The sequence below is a fragment of the Pygoscelis adeliae genome, unplaced genomic scaffold (genome assembly GCF_000699105.1).
Source record: "Pygoscelis adeliae isolate BGI_AS28 unplaced genomic scaffold, ASM69910v1 Scaffold286, whole genome shotgun sequence".
In the NCBI taxonomy this organism is placed as follows: Eukaryota; Metazoa; Chordata; class Aves; order Sphenisciformes; family Spheniscidae; genus Pygoscelis; species Pygoscelis adeliae.
This window is the reverse complement of record NW_008825076.1, coordinates 2990472-3004084: the sequence shown is the minus strand read 5'-3', so window position 1 is coordinate 3004084 and position 13613 is coordinate 2990472. Positions and strand designations below refer to the sequence as shown.

The following is a 13613-nucleotide window of genomic DNA, read 5'->3' as shown; positions in this document are numbered from 1 at the left end:
GGGCCAGCCACGCCGGGGCCCCTCGCCGGGTCCGCAGCCGGGCGTGTGCCCCGGTCTGAGTGCCCGGGACCGGCGTGGCGATGGACGCCGAGCGGTGTGCTGCTTGACGGGCTGTGCTCAGGGCTGGGCTTTTCGGGTTTTGCGGTGCTGCTTTAGCCAGCAGGTGCTTGCGAGCGGTCACCGTCACTGGCGGCAAGTGGCTTGGTCCCCGACTGGTGATGGAGCATCTGAAAGCGGCCGTGGGACCTTCCTGTTGTTTACAGAGTTGTGTACATGGGTATCAGAGCACAGCTGTGAAAGGCGAAGCAGAAGAGCTCAGCTCGGTTGGTGTCCTTGTGACCATCATCATCACGGTAGAGGGTGTTGTGGAAACAAAAAGGCAGCTTGAGCGCTGAGTCTAGGAGCCCCAAGGAGTTAGTTACCTGCGATGAGTCTGACCATCCTGCTTGGATGGCAAGGAGCTGGGGAGATCTAGTTTCCAGTTTGGGTCCAAACACCAGAAGCGTAAGTTAAAATTAAAAAAAAAAAAGAAAGATTTGCAGACTGTTCTCCTACTTTTCTGACTTTATGCAAGTCTGTGATACTAAAAGCACTGTGCAAAGTATTCCCTGACTTTCTAAATGATAATTCTATCTGTTGATGATACTAAAAAGCGATACTTCCTATCCCATAAAATACAGATTTGTGTAAACCAGACAAAGCCAAAAGAGATAGGACCCAGAGGAAAGAATTGCTGGCATATTGTTTCCAAGATACATTCATTTTGATTCTGCACAGCTGAGGGGCGGCATTTCTCTAGGGCATTCGAAGAAAGAGATGTGTGCCTGGGGGACAGTGCAGGAGGAGACCTATTAGGCCTGAATCGTGGTATCATTAGCAAAACGGAGAGTTGCTACTGAGTTTTATTCTTTGTATACTTGTTTAAATATACAGATGTGCACCAGCATCAAAGCTGAGTGAGGATGGTTAATGTCATCAAATGTACAAAGCTGAATTTTCTTTCAAGGTTTAATGTAGTTCCAACCATGCTAAAATAAATCCACGATGGGGAGAAGTCAGTGATTTTAATGAAAATACATTAAATCTCAGTGAAAGCTTCAGATGCTGTTTTTTTTCACATCGTTATAGTAGAGAGTACTGCTGTGAAGCCTTGAGTGGGAAGTTCCACAGAATATAATAGTACGTAGGTGGGGGGTAGAAAGTTTAACCTTCAGACCACATAAATGCAGAGCAGCGTATCCTTGTAGTAGAAGTAACTTCCTTCTTGAGCCTGCTTTCTCCACATTTTGAATGACTGGAAACCATAATTAGTCGTAATTTTGTTTGTTGCAAAGATGGAAATCATTAGCATAAAAAAAAATCACAACCATATATACTAGCATTGTAATCTGGAGAACATTCTCCCTCACTTTGAAAAGGCACCAGCTAGAGTCTGTAAGCAATCCAGTATACATCTGTGACCTTTAATGTACAAAAGATTAAAGCGTGTTTACACGAGAACAGAAAATGTTCAAATTTTGAGAAAGGGCTTTATCCACATGCCGGTGGTAAATGATGCTCGTTGTTCATGTGCGATTCTGGCCTCGTCTGAACTGCAGTTGGGAAAACAAGTCCTTTTCAGTGGAGGATTCAAAATGGAACCAAAACCATAGGAGTGTCTGTGGATCCCAGCACTTCAGTCTGGTTCCTGCGTTCAAAGCCCGTTTGAAAGAGGCTCTGGTTTCCTCAGTCTGGCCTGCTCCACCCACCGCTCACGACAAGTCCTATAATAACAAATCTCTGTAAACATGCTAAAAGTGATTTTTAATTTTTTTTTTTGGGGGGGGGGGAATGTAAATTTGGGACTTTCGGAATGGATTGGGATGAAAGCTTATTTCTGATGAACAATTTTTTTAAAAGATTGGGATTTGACAGTATTCACCTAAGCTTGTGTTTTAAAAGTAGGATCTATATCACAACTTGTTGCCATGGAAATGCCAGAAATATCCTTACTGAAAGCGGCTGGCATTCAGTAGTGCTTGTGTGTGCCTGAGACAACAGGAACATGGACTGCTATAAAAGCAACAGGGGAAAAAAGGGTAAATAAAAATCCTATGGTCAATATTATTAATATTAGATATTCCGCTCTAAGCCAACCATTTCCAAAAGCAGGAGTGCTGTACAAAGTGCCATTTTCCATATGCCTTTTATTTTTACCCTTACTTGCCAGACTTTAATTAGCTATCTTCTTCTCAGCATTTCCAAACCAGAAACATCTGCCTTCAGCAGACTGAACTCAGAGATGTGCCCAGGTGAACAGGCTTTGGGAAGTTTGGGTAAAGCGGGTAGGCTGAAATTGTGATTTCACTTGGGCATTGAAGATGTTTTCTGTCTCCTTTTAAAAAAATGTGTTAGATGCATTCCCTTGAGAGATACACATGGAGGTATTGCTAGTGGTATCCCAAGTTTTAGCTTATTTCAAACTTGAAAGGTGCTGAATATCCTTGTTTCCCAGTGGAGAAGGTTGACAGAAAGTCAACAACATTTGAACTAGCTCCTGCAAATAGGAGTCCCAGATGAGTAAGTTCTCATAACTGCGTTGTGTATTACTCCATAATACCTGCTGTTGGCCTCTATGAGAGACAAAATACTGAAAAGCCAGACAAGTGCTCTGCTTCAGCAGCTCACTTCACGTGTTTCTGTTCTGTGTTCACTGTGTGATGATCCACTGATAGGTAAAGCTGCCACATAATTTTTAATATTTGAGGTTAACCCTTCTGAGAACTGATCCTCTGAGGTGTGCTTTGAAACTTAAAATCCAAACAAAACTCATCTTTAAATAAGTTTCCAGACAAAATCTTGCCCTAAGACAACAGGTGAGAATGCAAACAGGAAAGAGTATTTTCTTGTAGGCTCAAGCCTTTGCTGTAGCTCAGCAGACTCTTACATTGCATCTGGTGATATGAATCTAGAAGGTCTATGTATGTATAATATAGAGAGGGGAAGCAGGCACCATCTATAAATATTAATATTCCTCTAAATGCTTGTTTGTATGTAGACAGGCTCCCAGGGACATTGCCACATCTTGTAGGTGTCAAGCCCTGTATAATTTGCCTCGTTCCTTCTTTTTCTCCCCAATACAAAGCTATTAAAAGGAAAAAAAAAAGTGCTTGCAGCTCCGTCCTGGTGACTGGCTCAGTAACACAGGAGGCAGTGTTCAGCGGCAGCCCTGCAGTAAAGAAACAAATATGCACATGTAACAGAGAATACCAGATTTCACTCAGGAAACCAACTTTCACTTTGAGCTTTCAAGCAGCTAGTGCAAATAACAGACAACTCGGCTTTTGAAAAATGCAAAAAAGCTCTGGGCTGGCCCCTTCAAATGACAGTAAGGAAATTAATTAAAAAAAATTGGACTCTTACTTATGCAAATAAGGAACTCCATTTAAATCCCAGGAGCTGCACTGCAGCAAACGGACGTGAGGTCAAAACCGAACTTCTCCCCCTGCCCTCCCGTGGCTCCCTTGCCCTGCACACAGCTATCTTTAGCTTTTCCTAGATGATGATTTGTATAAACCCATCATGGAATGCAGTTGCTTGGGTGATCTGTTATTCCCTAATTTCATGCTAACTGGCAGGGTCACATTTGGCTGACTGAATGGCTTTGGTGTTATTGCCTTGTTTAAAAAACAGCAGAGGGTGGGCCCTTGCAAAGCCATGTGCGCACACGCTGGTGTGCGTCCCGTCCGAGCTTGGGAAATCTCTGGAGCCCAGCGGGACCCGCTGTGGGTTTTCCTTTCTGCCTTTCAGAGGTATGTGAAAAGGAGTTTTTCAAATCAAGGGTTAAGGCCTTGAAACTTAAATCTCTTGATCTTTTTCACCTGTGTTTTAACTCTTCTAGCTAATCAGCACTAAGGGCAGTCCTGAAGGTACCCCCCTGGGGAGGCTGCCCCACCACCGGGTGGTTGGTGGAGCTGCCTGCATGCTGCAGGCAATGCTGCATGAGTCTGTCTATAGGAGGTGGTTTGCTGTTTGTTTATAATACGGTAGGACGCAGAGCCCTGCTTCCATTCCCTGTTGTGGGAAGAGGAGAGATGGTCATGTGAACTAGTAACTGGGTAAAGGCTATGGAAAAAAGGGGGGAATAAAAGCTGCCAGCTTGGAGGCAGTTTGGGTGGGATCCTAGAGGGGGTGGAGGTAGGTCTTCCCTAGTCGTGAGGTTTGGATGACACAGGGGAGTAGGCTGTTTGCTGGCAGTAAAGCTGACTGAGAACGTGAGGAGGTGCCAGTGTTGTCTGGGTGTGAAGCTCGCTTTCTTTTAACCCCCTTTCAAACAAGAAGGATCTTTTGGTACTGAGTCAGAGGATGATTCAGCAGTGAAACCTCAGGCTGGGAAATGCCCAAGTGAAGGGAGGTGGGGAAGCACTGTAACTGCACATGCAGAGGGGTGTCAGAGGAGCTGTGCTGAAGCTGCTGTGCTGCTCGCCGAGCTGTCCATCAGAAAAGCAGTGGAGAGGACAGTCCTTTGCAGGAGTATTTCAGTCTGTGTTCTGGGATGCAATATGCAGGGACAGATGAACCCTTGAAGGTGGCACAGCCTTGGGTGCCAAGCTGTATCTCTGGGGCATCTGCATAAAGGTTTCAAAGCTGCTTCAGTTCTTGAAAAACACCTTTGCTAGGCTGATCTGTCACATAATTATTCTCTTGTGAGGGGGCGCGATAGCCTCTCACCTCCTTGGAGAGCCCAGCTGGTGGGCTGCCTCCTGCCGTCTCCAGTGTGGCAGAGGGCCAGCAGTGTGAGGTTTGCTGTCCTCAGCTCCTGCCACCCTAACCAAGCTCACGTTGGCAGCCCGGGCAGAAGCATGGGTATTGCTGGGGCCATCTGCCTGGAGCCATTCCCGTGCCCCAGGCTGCTCCATGTTCCTGCTGGTCTCTGTAAATGCAGAGACAAAGCAGCTGGGCTGCCAGGGAGCAACCTGTCCCTGTCCCCTGCTGCCCCTCTCAAAAGCAGGAGCTTGACATTGTTTACAAAACCAAACTCCCGTGGTGCTCGCCTGGGGAAGCTGGGCTGTTGGCTGGGGTCTGTCCCTTCCTCAAGCGGATTCCAAACCCCAGCCTGCCTTAGCCAAGTTGGCCGGGCGTGGGGTAGCCAGTCCCCTCCTACTGAAGCAAAAAGCACAATTTCTCCTGATTTTGATGGAAGAGCCGTTTACTTCCGGAGAGCAGCACATGCTGCTTCACCCAACCACCCCTTTTCCCTCCCCCGGTGAGGTCAGAGCCTTGCGTTGTAGCATCACCAGCGTTTCCATGGCGACAGACTGTGACATCACAGTCGTGGGCAATAGCACCCGGGACAGTGATTTCATTGTACCTCTGAAGTTATGCAGGGCTGGGACTCGGTCAGGAGATCTCCCCAAACCCCCCAAGCCCTGGGTCCTGACGAAGCCGTGCCGATGAGTCAGGGCCGGCAGCCTCTCCCCTGCCCGAGACGCAGCCTCCGCCTCTGGGCATCTCTACCTGGCGCGGTTCCCCAGGCACTCTTCAAACGAGCCGAGGTTTTCTTGTCTGCAGTCTTGCCCACATTCCTGTGTAGCTGCCTGCTTTATTGATAATTTGCCATGTGGGGGGAAACTAAATATTTTTGCTCTACAGAAGGCTGTGGGTGTTGTCTGCTTGGCAAAGGGTGCCTGCCTCGCTCGCTGCCTGTGAGCGCTGAGTGAGCAATCCCGGTTTGCACGGCCCGTAAAGCACTGCAGAGGAATGCTCTGCGAGAGTGCTATGTGAAGGCGAGGGCATGTTGCAGCTTGTTGTTGTGCGTAAGCATTGTTATTAATATCTGGAACATGGATCTTCTTGGAGGGTGAATGCCAAGGATGAAAGTGCTCATTTAAACACAATATTCCGGAGAAAAGTAAAGAAAACTTGGGTTATCTAAAGCCCAATTTTTAATAGGCAGAAAGCGTGGGTGGTGGTGTGTGGTTGTTATTCAGAAGACTTTAAAAATTACATGTTCACATAAAAATATATGTTTGCTTTCCCCGTACCCCTCAAGACAAATCTATACGTGCCAGCTTTGCTGCTCAACATGTGTTGTGAGGAGTTGTAATGTTTTATCTGTTGTCTGTGTATCTGGCACAGACAACATGGTTTAATGTGTACGGTGGGGGCAGCTCGCATTGTAGCTGTGTTGAATGGGGAACCGAAACGGTCGCCTGTTCCTTGATGTGAAGCTGTTCAGCCTGGAGAACTTTTCTGCGATTGCTGATCACTGTACGAGTCCTGCCTCAAGTCCTGGCGTCAAGCCTCACTCTGCTTGGTGCTGATTTTGCTCTCTTGCATCAATTTAAATGGGAGTGATTCTTCTGAAAGCAGTGGGAGTGATGTTTTGTGTGACTGCGGAGGGGTGTGTTGCTCTATTGAGTCCGAAGGAGTGATGAATTTTATTCAAAGTGAATCATAGCATCAATATCTAGGCTTGATGCATCAGAGTTTGAGTGATGTGAATGCCCCGGTAATCCTGTGAGTGACAAAGCTCTGATATCCAAGATCAACGATGCTAAAAATATGTTCGGCTCAAAATTCAGTTGCTCGTTGCTGTTTTCCCATCCCCAAAACAGCTGTGTGCTGAGATTAAAAGCCAGAGGGAACCTTAAGAAATCTGCAAGCTGGACTCTCCCAGTCGTCCCCCATCCCGTCACATAGACTTCCTGTGTGCTGGTTTGTTTGGTCGGCTGGTCGGCGTTTCCCGCTAAACACGAAGGCTCATTGTGTTCCTGCTACATTTTTATTTTTTGTGGAGTTTTCTCCAGGTTGTGCAAAACATTGAGCACAAAAAGTAGCAGTCAAAAATCAGTGGAGGATTTTGCTTTCACACTAAGAAGCGTTTAAAACTGAAAACGAACAGAAACCCCTGAAATTAAATCACAGTCTCTCTGCGTGCAAAAGTTTCACTACGATCTTTTGCTACCTTTGCAGAAAGCACAGTCAGCTCCTACCTGGCTTGATGTACAATATTATTTGCTCATGGGAAATGCTGCCTCATGTAGTGTAGGAGTGGGAGAAAATGCTGGAACAGTTATTTAAATATTTAAATGAAACCCTCTTTGCCTATGACACATACTGACACAAGGGTGAGCAGATAGTGTGAATTAATCTCAAACTGTGGAGCTGTTTCAGATATTTCCTGCTGGATACATTGAAATCTTTAAAAACATACAAAAATCCTGATAATGTTTTGCATGCTTTTGTGTGATGACAAATATTATTCAGCTCCCAGGCTGGGGAAGCTGCAGGAGCTGATGTACGTCGAGGGGTCTGTCCCAGGGGTACTTGGCTTGACTCTGCCCTCTCGGATGCCGCTGGCATTGAGCACCAGATGGGATGCTGGGAAGAGACCAGAACCGGGCTCAGCGATGCCGGTGGGAATTCTGTATTGCCTAGAAGCATCCCTGTACTCTGCAAACTGGGGACAGTTTGCAAGACTGAGAATCTCTGAAAATTGAGGATTTTTTGCACCAGGAGAGAGGGTTGCAGTGAACACACTTACCTGTTACTGTGTATTTTATAATCCCTCTCTGGCCAAGACTTTCCTTGAGCTGAAATTGGAAAGTGATTGCCTGTAAACATGGGGCTGGATCCTTTCTCTCTCCCTCTCTTTTCTAACTAATATCTATGAATGTGTTTTCTGATCATCTGGTGCTTTCTCATGTGAAACCTGTCACCAAAACTTGTTGACGTGATATGGAGCCAAACAAATCATCACACAGAACTGACTTTTTCATTTAAGAGCTTGAGCTCAGCTTTGGTTTCATGAAGCCTTTTCTGGCTGGACTTTGCTGTGTGAGAAAAGTTTTTCTCCCTTCACCAAAAGCTGTTCCTCAACCTTTTGGTTTTACATAGACCTATTTGGAAGTGGTTTTGTGACATGATGGTCTCAGTTCAGCTCCCGGTTGACAAAAGCTGACCGAAGTCACAACACCCCAATTGGTGCTAAGGGGTGTATTTGGCAGAAAGAATAGGAAGGCCAGCGTTGGAATGGGCCGAGAGGCTGACGTGTTGCTGACCCTTCCAGGTGATCCCTCTAGCTCAGGGCTCAGGTAGAGGGAGCCCGGCCAGGCGGTGTGGAGGTGTTTGCAGTGCTTCTGTCCATGCTGCATCTGCTCTGAGCACTTGAGCTTCCCTGGCTGTTAATCCAGTACTTTTCACAAGCATTAATTGCAGTTAAAAATAATTAAACAAATATTTACCTAATATCAGATCACAACCAGTTTATAAATATGCATTTTTTTAAATCCATGATTGCTCAGCTTCTGTAATAGTATTTATAGTCTTAAAGAGACCCTTCTTTTTCCAGAAGAACCGACTCCACATAAAACCAACAGCCCACCCTCTGGAGTTACATACGCTCATGATGTCTTGGACTGTGGCCTCAAGCCATGCCCCCTGCCTTTTTCTAGCCTTTCTGCAGATCCCATGGGCAGATATGGACAGCCAGATAGCATAGGGACAACACCTACACACCCTGCCAACGCTGCAGGGGCCTCTGCTCCGAGCCCTAGGATTGAAATTACTCCATATCATGAACTGATTCATTCAGGGGGTCCCTTCCGCAGCAGAGACACAGATGTTCTTTTGGTAGAACATCAGTCAAACTCAGCTACCACTAGCCCAAGGGTTACCCTGCCTGTCCCTGGCTTTGAGGGCTACAGAGAACCACTGTGTTTGAGCCCAGCTAGTAGCGGCTCCTCTGCAAGTTTCATTTCAGAGACAAATGTATCTCCTTGCACATCACCATGTGTTTCACCAAATAATGGTCCTAGTGATGACCTTTGTCCACAGTTTCAAAACATCCATACTCATTATTCTCCTAGAACCTCTCCAATAATGTCACCACGAACAAGCATCACGGAGGAAACCTGCTTGGGACGACATTCACCATCACCCTGTCCCAACTCAAGGTCTTCATCACCAGGTGCAAAACGGAGGTACTCTTGCACTGAGCTCTACAGTACTCAGCTGCCTTCCACTTCTCCACGACAGTCAAGGACCCCCTCTCCACAATCCTCTCCTCGCATCCCCTTGAGAGAAGACAACTCTTCAGTTACTTACACGCAGTTGCCCAGCGCTTCTCTTTCCATGGATGCTATGAACAGCCTTCCTACGGATCCTTCCTGTGGTGTTCCCACGAAAATTTGGAAAACCAGCCCTGATCCTTCATCAATGCCTTCCCACAAAAACAGCATTCCATGTCACGTCTTTCAGACTGTTGACTTCCACGGGCCTTGTGAGCAGGAGGACAGGAGAAACTCAGCCCCAGAATCAATTTTGTTGGTACCTCCATCCTGGACAAAGCAACTGGTGCCTGCAATACCTATCTGCAGGTATGTAATGCTGCTTGTGGTTGCGTGTTTTCTCATGGCGTGATGTCCTCTGTCATGCATAGTGATCCCTAGGGAGTGTTTCCTTGGGCAGATCCTGTTGCACACCAGAGCTAAGTGCTCAGGGACAGCATTGGTTAATGGGAGCCCAATCCATTATGATTCCGAGAGATGAAAAAATCTGGGTTTGGAAGAAACATCATCAAAGTGGTTCATTGATAGCATAGCATACAACAGAGGCTTAACACTCTCGTTCCATCCTGCTGCTTTTGAAGAAAATGGTTTGATCGCTTTTCTAAATTCAGAGAATGTCTCGCTTACAAATTTCCACCAGGGATGAAAATACTTTAAATATTTCCTGATTCAAAATAGAGCACGCTGCTCCAAGTCAGACTGAGCATTCGGTCAACTTTTAGTGACTTATTGTTGGTTGTTAATTTGTTAATTGTTGTTTAACCCAAATCTCAGTCATTGGCACTACCCTCATCAGCTCCCTCCATTGCCTGGCACTGGCGGCACGCAGGTCTGGGCCCCGAGTGGTGCGTATCTGCCAGGACGGAGGTTGCCAAATGTGTGCAGTCACCACTGGCACCCTGTCAGCCCTGCCATCCCGCTCGGCAGCAAGGTTGTCCCCACGCTGACGTTATCCCGCACTGCTAAACACAAATTGTGAGCGAAAGAACATGGGCTGTGACTTTCCTTGGCTTGTTAGATCGGTCCTGGCAGCAGTTTGTACTAACAAAATAAGAGTTGTTTAAAATCCAGTGCAAGCTCTAGTTGTACATTACAATGTATTAATTTCATGTTATAAACCCTTGTGTATTTTGATAACAGGAAAACTAGTATCAGGTAAGAATATTTAGCATTTTATTTGTGTGCATTTTAATATTTATGGAAATCATAAATAATACTAATTTATGCAACTGGTAAGTAATGGTAAATGGAGTTAATATTTCACAATATATGTTCTGTGATCAAAGTTTAAGACGCACAGCAAAAGCTAGATAAAAGAGGGGGGTCTTTGAAAAAGTATAACTGCTACAGATATTTCTGTTTCTTAAATAGAAATATTCTATTCTCTTCTGCAAGGAGATGGGCCCACAGGGATTATTATGTTTGTCCTGAAGTTCAGCAGAGTTTGTAATCAAACGTGAGCAGGACAGCATATTCTCATTGAAATTAATAGCAGACTCCGTTTCAGCAAGAGCTGCCCCAGTGGGGTACTTGGAGGAAGAAGGGATTAGGGCTTTGAGAAATAAAGTGCTAAAGAGATTCAGCTGGTGTGGTCTCTCTCTGCCCAGTTTGCCTGTCCAGTCGCTCCCGCCCCTCGAGTGGCCGCTCTCCAGCCAGTCTGGCTCCTACGAGCTGCGGATCGAGGTACAGCCGAAGCCCCACCACCGGGCGCACTACGAAACGGAGGGAAGCCGAGGGGCCGTCAAGGCGCCGACCGGAGGCCACCCCGTCGTCCAGGTAAGGGACTGGAGAACAGCTCTGTAGAGGAAAAGTGGAGGGTGAGTCCATTTTTGAAAGCCTTGCTGGGGGCTGACCCTGAAAGAGGAGGACCATGTGAACCTGGGTGTGCTTGTAGATGTGCATAAAGTGCCTGAAGCTGAACTGTGGTGAAGTCCTAGATGTTTGTAAAGTTGGTTTGGGTTAGCTTGTGAAAGCTCAGAAACTTAGGCAAAATATTTGCCACCTTTTCTGGGCCATGTGTTAAACCTCCTGTGACCCAACTCTGTCAAAAGATGTCCAGCTGTCCTGAATTCCAGCTGAGCCTCTTTTATATTGAGAACAGACTCGTCTGTGTCAGCTAGGGCTTTTTGTAACGTTCAAAATGTACAAACATCAAGCCTGGCTTTCAAAGTCAGTGTAGCTCAGTGACCTGCCAAACTCAGATTTAAAATAACTAGCAGATCACGTTAGATCTGCAGTACCACGTCCTCCTGCCAGCGGTGAGTGAGGGTTTTGGGGCCGTGCTCCCCCAGGTTTCGCAGAGCAAGTCCATGTGACAGAGTTGCTACCTGTGTTTCTGGCTGTATCTAACCTCAGCCCCTCTCCGGTCCATACAGCCAAACTGTACACGACTCCTACACATTCACTTGAGGTTTAAAGAAAGGCAAAGCAACCTTCATTAACCTCGATGGGAGTTGGATTAGGAAGGTATGGATGTTAAACTGGAGTTTCCCCAGAGTTGACAGCTGCCTTTTGCTAGAAATGTCTTTCATGCATTTGCTTTTTCCTTAGCAATTTTACTCTTTTTTTCTGTCCTCTGGTTACGTGGTAGAACTTCTAATTTTAAGCCCATTTAAATTTAGGTCAGAGAATTTCACCCGTGTGTAATTCAAGCACTCAGTACATCCATTTCAATGTAGTGCCTGGTTTATATGTAACTTGCTGACGCCGTGTCCCACCTTGCGTGCAGCTCTGCTTGTCATCTGTGGTAACACTGCCTTCTTTTTGTCCTGGATGTACACCACCACAGGGAAACCTGTACTGGCTGTAGTAGCCGTGTGATAAGGAGACAGCACGGCAAGATAATTACATAGCAGTGGGGATGACTTAAAAAAAAAGTTTGGCCTCTATAAAGCTGTAGATACAGAGAGGACATGTTTGTCGGCTTTGTAATTTTATAGAGAAAGGGTGAATGAGTTCAGGCAGGAGCTCCCTCGTGATTTTGGCTGATGTCACTACAGAAAAATAATTTTATATCTTGAGGTATCATTTTTGTTGCTCTAAAGAGTCCAATTCTGGTCCTAGCTATGCTTGTGAGACGGGAAGTCACCCTGCTGAAATCAGGAAACGAAATCCAAGCTGACAGTGATGGAGGTAACAGAATTTGGCCCTTTGCTGACCTGGAAGGTGGTTTCGCTGAACCCTTATTCTGTTGTGGAGGGTGACGGGCTTTTCCTTCACTTTTCAAAGGGTAATGTAAAATAATGGCTGAGTAGCTTCACTGAAGCCACTCGGGGCCACACCAGTCTTCTCACGCATTTCCTCCCAATTTCAGCCAGTGCCATTCAGGAAGGAAAGCCAGGCATTTGGTCGGGGTTGCAAGGTGTCAGGGCGGTGTTGCTGGTCATGAGGTATGGCAACTGCACAGATCAGCCACAGCTACAACTTTCACTAGGCAAAGCTGGGGTGCGTCCTGCAGGTGTTCCTGTCACACTCAGGACTTGCTATGGCAAGCATGGACCAGGAAAATGTTGAAGTTTATGCTTAGTTTTAAGCATGTGATCAATATCACTAATTTCACTGGGTTGGCTTGTGCTTAACTTCAAGCATATGTTAGATATTCCCCTGCAGGCTCAGCCCCTTTTAAAATCGAGCCATAAAGTGTTAAATCAATGGATTTGTTTACTTCGGTTGAGCTGGACTTACACGTATGGACTGGATATTTGAGTAAAGGGTGCGGGATAATAATAAATAGCAATCACATTTGACATACCTTAATATATGCAATCTTTGTAGTTTATGAATCTGACAAACTCATAGCCCGCTGTGGTCTGTTTGGAGCTACATGGATGTATGAACTATATGGCCAATCAGCACTTGTTCTTTTCTCAGTTTGCTTACAAATATAGTATCATTTACCTTCCCAAGATATTCCTATCAACCGGATGTTTATTGCAATGAAGGAATTTCTCGTGACATGGGGAAATATAAGTGCTTTGTTTCCTTCCTGTAATCAGTATCAATCAAAGAGGGATTTATATTTTCTGTTGGAGACAGGAACTGATATTCCTAGTTTTATCATAATTTGCCATCAAGTTTAAGGATCTTAAACTATAAATTCAAAGATCCATGTTAGTTTCCCGAGCAGATGTGCCTTTGCACAGCTGTGCCTGCATATGGGGAAAATATGGACAGTTTCTTTGTGAAGGTTTATTATAAACCGGGAAGTATTCGTTGGATTTGTGTTCACTTTAACATAACAAGGTTCATATGGGTGCAGAGCAATGAGATAGTTGTACCTTTATGGTTTAGGACATCTGAAACTCAGGAAGGCTAGTAAAATCCAAAGCTTTCATGTCATAAGTTATTTGGCTTTGAGGTGTTGGTTTTGGTTTTTTTTTTCTTTTTTCCCCCCAGTGAATTTTAACTTTCGTGTTCTTGTCAGATGCAAACAGTACAGAAACAGAGAAAATGAAACAGGAGAGATTTTTAAAAGGTAGATGCTGTTGAGGAAAGTTCGCATGAGTTAAAGGCAACTGGTTGTAAGAAATTAAATTAAATTAGTTTTCAACAAGTGCTATCTGT

General features: G+C 45.6%; 1 protein-coding gene across 1 annotated transcript in view; it reads left to right on the top strand.

The window, feature by feature from the left end:
- Positions 1–13613, top strand: part of NFATC2 (nuclear factor of activated T-cells, cytoplasmic, calcineurin-dependent 2) — a 98646-nt gene that overhangs the window by 8467 nt on the left and 76566 nt on the right. The window contains exons 2-3 of the mRNA XM_009326754.1: positions 8333–9359; positions 10658–10826. Coding sequence (XP_009325029.1) covers positions 8333–9359; positions 10658–10826 — 1196 coding nt within the window. The remainder of the gene's footprint in view (positions 1–8332; positions 9360–10657; positions 10827–13613) is intronic.